Source organism: Saccostrea cucullata, unplaced genomic scaffold (assembly GCF_032062105.1).
Source record: "Saccostrea cucullata isolate Sc308-1 unplaced genomic scaffold, CSIRO_AGI_Scuc_v1 ctg452, whole genome shotgun sequence".
Classification (NCBI taxonomy): Eukaryota; Metazoa; Mollusca; class Bivalvia; order Ostreida; family Ostreidae; genus Saccostrea; species Saccostrea cuccullata.
In genome coordinates this window covers 170,403-186,091 of record NW_026921340.1, presented here as the reverse complement: position 1 = coordinate 186,091, position 15,689 = coordinate 170,403, and the positions used below count along the sequence as shown (strand labels likewise).

Here is a 15,689-nt window from a genome sequence, read left to right as displayed (position 1 = left end):
TCATGTGGAAGGGGTGAAATGGAAAGCTGTAACAAACAACTTCTGATGAATCGGTACGAGAAAGAGACATTTTTAACAAGTCCGTATCATCAACTAGCTTTGCACATTTTTCTCTGTGGACTCAACCCACAAGAAATGGTACTATTGCAGAGAGCACTTTATAACAATAGGTTTTCTTCCGGAAACTTCTTGGCAAATAATCAAGAATATCAATCAAAGTCTTTTATGCTACAATACATTGTAAGGAATTTCCGAAATCTATACCAATTTATATATACAGTATACAATTATAATTTCAGAACTACAAAAATATATAAGGAGCTTGGTTACAAGCTTTTCAGTATCTGTGAAAATGTAAGAGATTACTACTTAGGCCCCTGTGTGGTATACAGAATTGACGCCCAAGAAAGGAGAAACATACAGTTGTATTTTGAAGACATGAAAAAATGTTTACAAGCAATGATATTTCGTGATCCCGTGCAACATCTGAAGAAGCTTTCGGAAGAAATGAGAGTAAAAATTTATAGTAACCTCTCTAAAATCGAGAATCCAAAGGAAACTCGGCATTTTCGGGCGTTATGTGACAAATACGTTGTACTACAAGCACTGACATTGGATGCACTTACAAATAAAACCAATGAAATCAGCCCCGATGATCAACTGTTTGAGAATATGGAATCGATTATTTCAATGACGTCATGTCCGGACTTGTCTAGATGTCTGTTAAATGGTAGGAAGGCGGTCGTCTTGTCATTCGCAAACAGAAAAGATGATGGAGAGGGGGTAGTGTTACAAGCTTTAACTGATGCCGCCAATGTAACAGGCTGCTTAGAAATCGTGGACATGCACTATAAAATAGTCCTATTCCGGAGGGCATGGTTTGAAAAGTTTCCACAGATAGAATTGAATTTCATATACGAGCACCTTCAAACCGCTTTGCTCATCCTTCAAAATGAACCCGACGACGTACGGATGCACTGGACAAGACAATTCATATACCGTTTTCTTTGCTGTCTTTTGGGATTATGCATGCGCTGTCGTTTTCTTCCCAATTTTCATCTATCAAAGCGTGTCCTGCAAGAAGCAGAGCGTTTACTCAAAGAGTATGGAATGAAAGAGGCAGAAGGCCGAGTCCAAATGTTTTATTTTATTCTGAAATCTCGATTGCACCAATTAAAATGTGAGAGTAATCTAGCCATAGATTACATAGAAAAGGCCGAGGCACTTGCAAAAACTGGGCAATATAATGAACTAGAGGTCATTGTGGACGCAAAACAACGTCTTTACCTTCCGGATGCTCCATCTTTATCAACCGATACTGAAACCACTGATTATTTTCAAGGTGAATGTGCTAAACTGACACTTGATCTTCCGCCTGCGTATCACCTTCCGTACATTGATGATCACAGTAACTATGTGTCGTTGACAAATTCTAGCCCGGAATCAAGTTATCAAGAGTCCAACTCGAATACTGATTGAATTCTTTTGTTCTTTGTTTTTTTTTCAATGAATATACCTCCATCTGTCTTATATCATCAAAAAAAAAAAAAAAAAAAAAAAACCCATTAAGTATTCAAACTCAAAAGTCCATTAAACATTACAAATTACATGAATTAGAAGGAGAGCAAACACTGACCTCAGGAAATAACGAAAAAATCGATCCGTCGTCAATTCACTGTGTAAATAATGGGCTTACAATTAGTATGAAAAACCACAGGCACCTGATGTTACTTATTTTTCTTTTAATAAAAAAAATATACATACTTAATAATAAACAGTTTATTATTAGGTATGTGGATATTTTTTTTATTAAAAGAAAAATAAGTAACGTCAGGTGCCTGTGTGAAAAACGTCTGTCAGCAGTTAACTTAATGATAGATTGTAAATGCTGAGGTCATTGTATCGACCATAGAACTTACGAAATTATGACTTTAAAACGAGACTGCTGATATTCTTCTTTCATCAACTTGTTTGTCAACTTACCTCGTTTTAGAAGAAGCATGCTCTTGCTTATCGAATCAACTGAGAGATATAAACCTTATATGCAGGTGATGGAGGTATATTGCTGCATAAGTAAGGGAAGTTGACGATTGAAAAGTTAAAGTCGTCGCATATATCAAAAAGCTTCGTTGTTAGATTACCATTTTTCTATTAAAATATCCAAATATGATGTGTCAGACTCTGTGGTATCTTTCAAGTTCGACACGAACCTCTGGAAATTGTAGAGGCTGGATCAGGTGCCTAGGATTAAGCATCCTATGTTGACCAGTCACACCCGACGTTAGCCCTTGTATTAATGTTCCGTTGTCAAATTCAGTAAAAAAACAGGCCTTTGAAACGTGTGAGCAAATTAAAATAGGAGACTCAGTGAGAGATAATTTTTGCTAACAAGGTCAATATAACAACCACAGAATTTACGAAATGTTGACTTTAAAAGGTTGTTGAAATCACTGTAACATCAACTTATCAGTCCGTAGCCTGTCTCAGATTAAAACTAGAGGTACTGTGAGCAATGAGCTCACTAAATGATACCCCGCCTCCCATATGAATATAATGACAGTGTCCATGATTTGCTATGGGAAACCTAAAATATGTGTGGGATCAAAAGGTAAAATAGGAGGTGCACAATGACAATATGTAATAAAGATTCTGTGAAAGTTTCATCAAATTTCATTCAGTGGTATGAGAGGAGTTGCGAATATAAGAAATGGGTACCCCAAAGCATAACAGACGGACGGACAGACAGACGGATGGACAGCTAGACGGACGGACATACCGATTACTATATACCCTACCACTTTTCAAGCAGGGGATATAATTAAATGTACATAAAGCATGCTCTTGAGAATCGAATTAGCTGGGAGATTTTAAAACCACATACAGGTGATAACGGGATATTCAACATAATAAAAAGGAAGCTGGCGATAAAAAGCTGAAGAAATAATTTTTTTATGAAAGGTTTAATAAGAAACGTGGATGAACTGAAAATTAATGCCAAATAGCAAGTCATAACAATGTCAGTAGCATTCTTCCCATATTCATTTTAAAAAAATTTCAATAACCAAAAGAAATTTTTTTAAGACAAAAATTTAAAATAGATTATGAAATTAATATGTATTTTTGTTTTATCACAATTGATAACCTAAGATTTTGTAGCAGTTGTGACATTACTCTTGCATCAACTCTTGCATGTAAACTCGCATGGTTTTTCACATAAATTAACGTCACTTTGTTATTAACAAGGCAACATATTATATTTTAAAATTGATTTCTAACTTACTTTATGTTTAATAAACTAACTTAAAACATAATTCACACATAATTGCTGGTAGGATTTTGATACACTCTTGGCGCATGGATCCCAAATGGTTTTTCGTTGTTTCTCGTCAAATGTAGCCGTCTATGTGTCCGTTTTTGAAAGCAGTTCTTTGCTTTGCATTGACTCAAAAACAATGCAAATCATGAAACTCCTGTATTTCTGTACAATAACATGACTCTATAAAGCGCAAGATAATATTAGTATTTCTCATTTGTTGGACTGCTTTTTATGTTAAAAAGCTGGTATTTTTTGGGGTTACTTTCTGAATCTAGCATCATGAAAGATACATCCGACCACAGACAGTAAATGTAAAAGAATTTTCATTTCAATGGTAACAATTTACTATTTTAGAAAGATGAACCATACTTTTTTATCCTGTCTTTTGACATGATTTCTTTATGCAGCATTGTCATTTTTCGGCGCTACATTTCGACAAAAATGGAAAATGTGCAAAGTACTTCGAAAAATACTCATCTTTAGGATGTCAATTTGAAAATTTCAACTAAATAGTATCAAAGAAAACTGGATTATTTTAATTTGTAAATACAAATGGTGAAATCATACAGATGTAGCATCAAGTCATTTATTAATGAAGTCCCATTAAAACATCGACTTTTAAACTTTAAGATAATGAATATAAAGAATATGTACCTTTAACATGAGGTATTAAATATATATTCGGGCTATGTCTCGTATTAAAGGTCGATAACGTTCATTTATTACAAAAAAAGGTGACCTTAATTTGTGCGAAAAACCATGTGAGCGTAGAAAGTGCGTTGATCTGTACTGTTAAAAAAATTATTAGGGAGAAGCAAGAAGGCTCTTTCTGTATCTGACATTAACTACATGTACATACATTTAAGGTTTTTTATGTTATTTTACATATCCAGCTAAGGCCCAAAAAAAATTAATAGTTTCTCAGGCCAAAAAATTCTAAATTCAATGCGACGAGCAGTTTTTTTTTTTTGGAAGCAGTTTTTACACCTTTTTTAAAGGCATTTGTTCAACAAAATGATAATATCTACTAATTCTTAATACATGTATTTGTTCTCTCTCTGAAATTAGTTATACCATGTATTCAACTTTAAATAATGTAATTCTGAACATTTATTTAAAAGTTAAGTCATAAAATACTGTAAATTTAAAAGAAATATATTGTTTATCTAATAAAAACGTCTATTTTAGCATTTATGAAAAGGAGAATAACTCAATTTTCTTTTTCAACATGGAAAAATAGAAAATCGAGTCATTTTCCCTTTTCAATAAAATTGATCAATGCAGCCGTTTTTGAACTGATACGGCAATGCCTGAGAAACTATTGATTAATTTTTTTTTGGTAAATAGCTTTATTTATTCTGAGCTAAACTGCGATTGTTCGTTATTATTGAATATAAAAAAGAGAAATTGTTTCAATTTTATGCTTCTGCCCTCCACATCTTTAAGAAAAATTGCAATCAATTGTTTCAACATTCTTAATCATTTCTTTCAATTTAATTTACAAAAGAAAATTAGACTTGTGCTTTCATTCTTTTATTACTTTTTTAAGTAAGTATTTGTTCTTAAAAATCCTAGATGGACACACCAGCTGTGTGTGACCTTGGACGGAATGAAGATGTCGTCGTTCTACACTAAATGTTATAGTCACAGCTCAGAAGCAATGATCATGTCACGTTTCACTGATCTTAACTTAAAATGTCAGAACATAAATAAATGTATCACAGATATAAATAACCCTAGAGATTCGGTAGCGGTCAGTGTCCGGAGTACTGTGAACGTCCCCGCGGGCGTTCTGACCTCTCGGGTTTGTCACTAATTCCCGCTCCAGAGGGCGCTGGTGTTCTTTCAGGCCTTTCTCTCTCTTTCTGATATTCCATCTCTATTTTAGCATCTATCTTCTCCCAGTCAATCTCAATCTGTAAACGAGTGAAGACAAACCATACACTTAACCTCTTTATATTCCAATCAAAAGGGGCATTACAATCTAAAATTTATACTGGTGGAAATATGACTATCATATTTTACTTATATACATTGAAGAAAACAGGACTCACCCCTTCACTGTACTGTAGGAAGCGTTTGTTTTTCTCCTTCTTCTCAAACCTCTCTAGATACCTTTGTCTGTAGCCGAGCACTGTGTCTACATGTGTCTTATGTTTGACAGCCAACTCTAGGGCCCTATTAAAATCAAAACATTTGCCATGTTTATTATATTTTATACAACTTTATGGCACAATTTAGAAAAAAAAATTGGCTAAAAAATACTCATTTCTTACATAGAACTAGAGGTCTAATTTATGAGAGTTAGTGAGCGTTGCAAAACTTTATTCAAAAAGTTTATACCATCTAAAAGAATCTTGATTTTTAAAATCACTTTTGACTTTCTGAACACCACTGTTTACAAGTACCTGTCCCATTTGTACACTACATGTAATGTATTTATATATTTACCTGTCCCAGTTGTAGAGCTGTACACTATTTACCTGTCCCAGTTTAGAACTGTACACTATTTACCTGTCCCAGTTGTAGAGCTGTACACTCTGTGTTATATATTTACCTGTCCCAGTTGTAGAGCTGTACACTCTGTGTTATATATTTACCTGTCCCAGTTGTAGAGCTGTACACTATGTGTTATATATTTACCTGTCCCAGTTGTACTGGATATATCCTTAATGTTCACTATGTGTTATATATTTACTGCACCTTCTCTGCCTGCACAAATACACAACACTAAACTATACCACCATCACAAAATACATCTATTATTATACACAGAAATGTTCTGGATATTTTATTCACGATTATTCTCTGCCTACACAAATACACAACACTAAATTACTGTGACCAAACTTATACCAACATCACAAAATGTTCTGGATATTTTATACTTATTGAACTACAGTTCTGCAATTTATAATACAGGTGTATCTTTGACATTTTAAATATATTTTACATTTATGTTACAGTGGACTTTTAATTAAATTGTTACCTCCTTGATGGCTGCATAAGCAATTTCTGCGGTGTTCAGTTCTTTAGCATAAGCTGACATGGCCGCCAGACAACACCACAATACATCATCCTGTTTAGAGTTATGACAATAGGTTAAAAGTAGAAACATAAACACAAAACATCAACCTATTTAAGATTTAACCACATTTCTACAGATGAAATGTGGATTTAAACATGCTATGATATTCAAATACAACAGATAAAATACTGCATGTATACAAGGTATGTCATCTTTGTTTGTAATTTCTTGTGTAATTTCTTTACCAATATTACATATGCATTACATGTAATACTGAATTAAAAGAAAAAGTAGTACATTATCTCAAATAAACAGTTCTTTCTTTATATACCTTAACAAATCGACAGAGTCTCACGGCGTCGTCCCAGCGTGAGTTTTGGACGTAGCTGTGTAGAATTGCGGGGTACGGAGAGATTCCCGTCCCGACCAGAGAACCCTCGGCCCGACGAATGATGATGTGGTTACCGATAAAATTCAACAGCTGTGGATTCTTACCAAACTCACTGAAATCAAATCAGGTCAACAATATTATAATCTGGAAACAAGCAATACATTGCTAAAAGGATGAATCTGAAATTACTAATGTTAGTTTTTCTGTCCTTCTTTATAGAAAGTGGTTCAATGACAAATTGAACAATATCCTATATACTTTTAAATTGTTAGTGTACATCATTAATATATCTAAAACACTGATTTACAATTTTGAACGCCAACTGAAATAATCATGCAATTTATATCTACTCTCTAATAAAATAGTGTATAAATCTATAATACATGCAAAGCCTTTTTAAACTTGTACTAAATTATAAATATCAACAAATTTTATTAAGGTTCTGAAATGATTAACAAAAAAATATTACACAAACTTGTCATATAACTTCCTTTTTAAAGCACTGCATTTTTAAAATTTCACAAATAAAATATGAAAAGAAAAAAGCATTTTCTACCTGTAAATCATAACATTGATTTTAATAAATCCCTGATAAAGAATTAAACCAACAGGGGGTTGTCTCCAATAACCAAGTGCCAAACAAAGATAGAATAATGAATCAGAGAGTATTTAAGGTATTTGGTGAATTATAACATTGTACCAAATCCAAGAAATAGTATTAATATATGTTTCTGTATTGCACAAAATCTCCCCTGTATATATGTATAAATAAAGAGCCACTAAACACTAATATACATGTAGTAGTACTGGTGTAGATGTCTTACCTTTTACTAATGAACAGCAAATTTAAATGTTAACATAAAAGTTATATGTAAGTCACATGTAACCAGATTCAATAATCAAAATATTTTTTAAAGACATGGTTAAATTATGATTACATAGCTAAATCAACAAAATCTTTAAGTAAAACGAAGTCTTACACTTTACAAAGTATTATTATTTTACCTATATGAAATATTTATACAAGTTTGGTTTGTGTTGGGATTTTTTGGGTACTTGATAATGGATTAAAAATCTTTTTTTTCTGTTCAAGCATAGAGAAAAGAAAGATTCAGCATGTACACCATGTCTGGAAGTATACATCTGAAATCTATTATACATGCAAGTTACAGTTAACTGTACATGAGAACTGAACTACTCAAAAAACTTAACCTTGTCATTCAGACACAAAATGTAGGTCAGACATAGCACCCAAAGCATTTGATTGTGTGATTCTTATATGCATCATCCAAGTATGTATGGTTGACAATTTTTATTAAACATGTAGTTACATTGGAATGAACCAGCACTAAAATCTCTGGAAATATAGGTCAGATACAGCATCTGAAGCAAGTCTGCAAACACTGAAAGTGTGCATCCCAATATGTCTCTTCCATTCAAGTTTGGTCTAGGGGAAGCCATTAGTTTTTTTGGCAGTGAGACCTGCTTCAAAAACTTTTAACTGCTCCAAACAGGTTAAAATGGTCTTTCTTTGGCTGAAAATTCCACAACTGAAACCTCTTTGGTGTCTATAAAACATCCAGGCAACTCTGATCAATACAGGAGAAAGACGTACTTGAAAAGAAAACTGCTCCAAAACTTTATCATTGGATGCACCCAAACTTTGTTAAGGTGAGCTGACAAAAAATTAATTTTTTTCAGAACAGAGAAATTTGTACCTTGCTTCTTTTTCAAACACAGTTCTGCTGGCTAAGTCACGATCCACATAAATCGTGTTGGGGTAGTACCATACTGTGAACTTGCCATCAGCCAGTGCGGCTAACATGTTGGCCGAGTCATTCCAACACAGTGATTGGATCATGTTTCCTGTAATAAACCACACCGACTCAATAAACACATCACAAGGAATAACAATAGAGAATGCCAGATTGTTAAGAATGGGCATTTCACCATGAATAAAAACACCATAAATGTAGTTAAATAACTAAAAGTTAACATTACTTACCATCCATCAGGCTTTATATTGAATTTTTTACATGGAAGTCCCAAAAATAGTTATTAGAATTCTCTTGATTTTTTTAAGGGTGCTAAATATAATGTGACCCCCCCATTGTCTACTAGCAGTAAATTTCTCAAGCTTACCTAATTTATTGGACTTTCTCTCAGTCCCAAACACTCGTACTGAGGTCAGATAGAGGTCTCTGTTCTTGTCTATGATGGCCAGTCTCCTCTCAGTGGCGGGACCACACTGGTCTAGAGCTATCTCCATCACCTCCAACTGAGGATATCAATCAAGAAAGTCAGTTTAGATAACTTCATTTACTGCATTATCTTAATGATAGCTATACAATAAAGCAATCCTACCCTCATCCAAACCATAACCATTACCACCCTTTCACACACACACCCCCCCCAAAAAAAAAAACCCAAACAATTTTATACCTTGTGTGTGATTGGTTTTCCATCTCCTAGTGGTTTTCCATTTTGTGCATCAAAGACATATATGACTATACAAATAAAAAAAATATTTTTTAACATGAAAAAAAAATCTCACACATAAATATCATTTTTTAACATGCTGTCAAATTTTTTAAGGAATTTCAATTAATCATTAATTTCTATACTTGATTCAAAGACTTAAAAATGTCAATTTTTCAATGAACAAATTGCTGTACCTTTCTCATCTGTTTTATCTCTGATGGCCACTGTATCATTGCTGAGAGAAACTGTCTGATAATTCAAAATATCTGCTCTCATGCCAGGGTATTTAGGAGAGCAAACCATTCGTCCATCATACGAGTAGATGTATACATTAGAACTATCTACCAGCATGAAGTGCCTATAAAAATTACATACATGTATGTTCATTAGCTTTCAATGATTGTATTGTAATTCTTTTAATTCATAAATTTTAAATAAAATTTTAGCTATATTATATGTCATCTTTTTTCTTAGTTTAAGATGTGTTAAATGAAGAAGTCTGTCAACTACAGTGTAATAATCAATTGAAAAAAAAATTTTACTTCTCTGCCTGAAGAATCAATGATATGTTGCCTTCCTTCATATCAAATATCATAGGAGTATTCCAATTCTTGGTGCTAAAAGGTTTAAAATAAACTGAAATTACCAATAAGTACCAGTTAAATGTTACAATATATACTGTAAAACAGCTTTTATTTGTGTGCCATAAATATCAGCAAATTTTCCGACCTTCTTTAACGTTAATATATTTATCACTGAAAACCTTGTATTTTGCATTGCATTTGTAGAGAATTCCAGCGATTGTCACAAAAATTAACTGTCACTGATTAATTTCACACTGCCAAAATGTGAGCAATTAATAGCTGGTTTACAGCCATTTATTAACAATCGAGACCTTTTGGTGTACATATTAAGAGAAAATAGCCAAATTTAATGGTGACAATATAGCTTTTTACAAACAATGAATCCCACTCATTTGTAGATGTAACACTGTGAAGCTGTGGCCACTACCAGATGATTAAAACACAAGGAGACCTTGATGACCCTGTCTCTAAAGTCCAGCTTCTCCACGGCTTCATTCATCACATTCCGCACCTGGATTTGTTTGCTCCCTACAACCACTGCCTCATAATTCTTCCACTCCAAACGCCTGTAAATAAAAAACAGGAGGTGTCAGAAAATAAAATATAAATATCATAACAAAACAAAATTGTGACCAAACACTGCAAGATAAAGGTTAAATTGTAGACATGGATCTGAATACCAGTGCTTACTTTTCTATGACATGGGCTATCAGCACCTGACCATTCCCACAAGCACCTGCCACCTGTGTACCATCACTGGACCAAGCCAGCTTAAACAGACTGCCTGTGTTAGGTTTCTCCAGAGAGTATGACCACTGGTAGAGAAATAAAACTTTAGGTAAAATATACAAAATTCATTATAACATGAATCATTTACTAGTATTGTGCTGATCTCTTACCCCTGCCTGATCACAGAGTCGGAGTGTGTTAAATGATCCCACAGCAAAAAGTTCTCCGTTAGGGGTCCAGGCTACAGAGGTTATGGGATAATCATGGACAGAACTGCTGTACATAATACGGCCATAGGTATCCCACACCTGAACAATAAAAAATATGACCATAAATATCCCAGACCTGAACAATCAAATCAGTTATATAATACAATAGGTGTCTCATACCAGTTTATATTATATAACTATAGGTGTCCCAGACCTGAAAAATCGAATCAGTTAATTAAATAATTCTACGGTTAGGCTTTGCAATATGTAGTAGTAAGCATGGTAAACTTGATCTTTGATTCAAATACTACAGGTATTACATTTTTAAAAATCTTTTTTTTTTGTTTGCATAGCTGAGCAAACCTTGTAGCGACAGTCCTCTGCCCCAGACAGAATGAGATTGTTTACAGGGTTCCAGTCAACATTCAATATGACACCGTCATGGGCCTTCCACTGAAAACAAATCACTAAAACTGAATATCAAGGACAGAGATAAAAATTTTTTTAATCAAACATAAAATACATAGATTTTTTGAAAATTATGATAAATATTTTACCATTATGGCATACATTATTTGATATGCAATGTTCACAATGCATTGAAACATCTTTTGATCATTCAGTCACATGCCTAGATGATAAACTGTTTACATTCTTACCATTGTTGGTTTGGCGTTTGCCTGCAGTGACTTTATGACCAGTTGTCTCCCATTTGTAAACAAAACCTGGTCTGAATCGGGTCCCCAAGCCACACCATAAACCGTGTTACCTATAATTTCATATCACACTCAGTAATATCGTGTTACCCACAAGTTATATCACAGTCAGTGAGTAATATTTACAGATACGAAATTCTTCTCACAGAACTTCCTAATAAGACTAAAACATAATTTTTCCAAATTATTTTCCTCTTTACATTCATTTGAAAAAAAAAGTATTTAATATAATTGTTTAAGAATTTGAATCAGTATATTGAAAAGCAATTTTAAAGTTAAATATAAGATAGACAAGATATTAGAAAAAGCTAAACTTGGTCTAAGTTACATGTAAATTGATTTTGCAAAAGAGATTTATGTATTTTGAGCTAATACATGATTATTATATTTTTTTCTGTATATTCATACAAAAATTGCCTTTGTCTCTTCCTAGGTATGATGTATCAGCATCTCTGATTTTTGACTTACTGTTTTGTGTCAGTGTGGATCTCAACATTCCACTCCTTGACCAGATTTTTACTTGTCCATCTTCACCAGCTAACAAGGAAAAATAACTCATAATTCACAAAATGACAACAATAATTCTATATTGTAACCCTTTGTAATATATACTTTAGAATCATCATATTTCATGGATATCTAATGTTCACTGATTTTAACCATTAACATCCACTTGAATGAAAAATATGTTAAGTATATCAGATTCATTGAATCATCAGTATAAACAAATTAAAGTTCCCAAATTAAAGTTCCACAGTAAAAATCAGTAAAGTCACTAAGGGTAGGAAAAAGTAGAAAATGGCTTTTTATTGTTAAGTTTAAATCCAAAAGTTACCAATCATGGATTTGCTGTTTTTATATGATTTTTAAAGAATTTTCCTATATATATATATCAAAAACAGATTTTGGCCATAAAAATAAAAAATTGAAAATTAACAAAAACTTTGTCACAGTTTTTAAAGAATTTTCCTTATTTCTATGTAAAATGTTTAACATTACAACTCTTGCTTTTCATCTTTCCTGAAAAAGAAGATTTTTAAACAAGAGGCAAAATGATATCATGTAACAACTTTCCACATTTGGTAAAAAAGCCATGAAATACAATTTTGAAAGAGGCACCATTGCTTATCAAAGGGCAGATTTCAAAGCATTAATTTATTTTTAGTCAGTACCCCCTTGTACCCCTGACCCAGCAGCCCTGAAATTATCTATTTTGAAAGAGGACTTATAAGGCCAGCATTTTTTTTTTATGTTTAAGTTTAGTTATGAACATGAGAATAAAAAATCCCGAAGGAGAAGGAAATAAATTTTTTTTTTTATAAATCAATTATTATCATTTGTACATTCTTTTTTATGCTATCCTAATCATGCTAATAGACTCCTTACCACTGGACACATAATGCATACAAATAGGAAAGTAGAACATTTAATTGCTTATTATCTACCTGTTATATAAATTTTGTGATGTTGATCAAAATATATTTTAAAAAATCAATTCTTTAAAAGTCTTTCAATACATCTTCATTTTCTTAATATGTGTTAGGTGAATGTGTAGACATTGTTCTAAAATTTACTTGATGCCTAAAATTCTAATTCCTATCATAAAACAGACAGGAAGTATTGGGGAGTAGGGTCAACATTTTTTCAATTAAGTGTAAAATAATTTTTCTGGCTGATACAAATGATACTACATATATTTGTATATTCTTGCCTTTTAATAGTTGAATTTTTTTTTTCTTCACTTCAGGTTATTGTTTATTTCTTCCTCAAATGGACTTCACTTTCCCATAGTTTTATTCATTAAAATGCATAAGCAACCATTTTCTGAAGAATGATGCTTAGACTGTAAGCTATAACAGAGACCATCAATTTCCCTGGCAATATGCAATAGCTACCACGGGCAGTTTAAAACCTCCAAAATAATTTACAGTTACTTTTGTACATAATTATCTCACCAGCATGTCATTGTGCGACAAAGTCGTGAAACGTTTTGAATGGCACTCTAATCGATGAATTTTACACTAAACCATGCTAAATTCTTGGATTAGCTTTATTTACCCGCCGTTTCATCTAAAAACCGGAAGTGCGACGTAAATTTGAAATCTATCAAATTTGACATCCAAAGAAAAAAATTGTTTTATTTTTTTCTAAAATATTTGTAAAACTGAAAATAAAATAAATCCTGGCCTTATATGTAATTAGATCATTAGCATATATATTAATATACATTTCACTATATAATAAATCATTCTGGGGCCATAAAATTCACAATTTTGGTAGAGGCACTCTTGCTTATCATGTGATTGTTTTTATTTAATACCATTTTCAGAATTAATGTATTTTCACTATATAATCAATAGAGGTAACACCAGAACCCCTGACCCTGGGGCCATAAAATTCACAATTTTGGATCTTACTCATCATAACTATGTACTTAGTTGGTTTATTTAATACCCAGGAGCAGAGAAGAAGATTTTCAAAGAAATAATGCATTTTCACTACCCCCCCGCCCTAGCAGATTTGAATGGGAACAATCAGCAAACAGTTTGACTGCTTGATGTCCAGGAGTAAAGAAGAAGATTTTTAAAGATTGCACTAATTTTAGTGGTTTTGGCCCCACCCCTCACATCGGGATCATGAAATTCACAATTTTTGTTCCCCTTCACGCATAGATGCTTTGTACCAAATTTGGTTGAAATTGGTTCAGTGGTTGCAGAGAAGAAGCTGAAAATGTTCAAATGTTAACGCACGACAAACGACGAACGACGACGGACGAAAACAGATAGCAATAGGTCACCTGAGTTTACTCAGGTGACCTAAATATGCCACCAAATTTTCATTAATTCCCAATTATCTCCCCTTGAATGAGAGCGTAGCCCTTCATTTGAACAAATTTGAATCCCCTTCATACAAGGATACTTTGTGGCAAGTTTGGTTGAAATTGGCCCAGCGGTTCTTGATCAGACAACACAGCTGGACGCCGGACAAAATGTGATCTACTTGAGCTTTCAGCTCAGGTGAGCTAAAAAATGAAAATTAACAAAAACTTTACAGTGATCTTTTCAAATGTTTAACATTGCTCTTGCTTGAAAATTCAAACGAAATACACCGACTACTTTGCAAAATATACAACAGGTCTGTAATTCACCAGTTAGTACCACTTTAATATGCAAATGAACATTTTTCTAACAAATAACTCCAGCGTCCAGATAAAACCGCTCCTTTATGGGCATCTACACTTTTCTCAACTCGTCCTGATTTGCTTATCAAATGGAACTTTCCTTCAAAAATTACATGTTAATTCTACTATTGCCATCAATTTCTGTATGAAACATCCATTTATCCATTTACATGTCTACATGTATTAATTTGACTGAATCTGTTGAATTAAATTCATCAGTAAAAAGACTGATCTATAATGCCCAAAAAAGACTATAAAATATTTGAGATTTTGACAACATATATATTAATATACACTGGTAAATCATTCTTATCAATGCCGTAATGTGATTGTTTAAAAAACCCCTTTTAGCAGATTTCGGGAACCAGTGCATGTCTGTGGGGATATATATATATTCCTTGGTGTCGTCCATCCAACACAGCTTACAAGTTCTGAATGTGTTCTGTGTTAAGGAATGATATACAAGCATGTTGGCACAATAACAAATAACTGGTACACTGTATTATCACAAATACAGTAATGAGTGACAACAATCTACTGTTAAACTGGAGTATGTCAGAAAAAAGAATGTATTTTCATACAAATGACTGTTATACTAATTAAAACTGATCACTGACTCACGAATAAAAAGATTTGTACAACTGATAAACTAACTGTCCTTTGCTGAAAAAAGAGAAAATTTTGCAAATTCTCTCTTTTACCTGCAGAACAAAATTAGACTTTGCCTTCAAAATTTAACAAATCAAGTGTAAAGTTTCTATTGGATATGATGAATCACTTGTATAACAAAGGATATGTTTAGGTTCCTTCTGTAACGAAGTTTTTAATCTCATGTCTTCAACAGCATGAAACACACACTATATGAAAACATTCGCCGTCTGGAATTCCGCATCTGGGCATGCGCACGAAGTAAGAATGTTGCATTGTGGGATGAGTTTCTACGGAAGCTATCTCCAAATGTTTGTGATAGAGACGTAAAACTTTTACGTTTTTTATGCGATAGATTTATTATTTAATAAGTATCTACATGGACATTTATTGAAAATGAAGTAAT

The 15,689-nt window shown here is 32.9% G+C and overlaps 1 protein-coding gene across 1 annotated transcript; it reads right to left on the bottom strand.

Moving 5' to 3' along the window:
- Positions 1-4,833: 4,833 nt before the first annotated feature.
- Positions 4,834-15,468, bottom strand: LOC134259773 (intraflagellar transport protein 80 homolog). The gene is made up of 18 exons (XM_062742379.1): positions 15,414-15,468; positions 14,645-14,735; positions 11,923-12,008; positions 11,398-11,507; positions 11,102-11,191; positions 10,700-10,837; positions 10,491-10,615; positions 10,193-10,366; positions 9,759-9,833; positions 9,411-9,574; positions 9,178-9,242; positions 8,878-9,013; positions 8,454-8,601; positions 6,676-6,847; positions 6,306-6,395; positions 5,768-5,799; positions 5,371-5,494; positions 4,834-5,232 (listed from the first exon to the last, which is right to left on the bottom strand). Exons 1-18 carry the CDS (start codon positions 15,466-15,468, stop codon positions 5,071-5,073), a joined length of 2,037 nt encoding a protein of 678 aa, XP_062598363.1. The 3' UTR covers positions 4,834-5,070.
- Between the last annotated feature and the right edge of the window lie 221 nt (positions 15,469-15,689).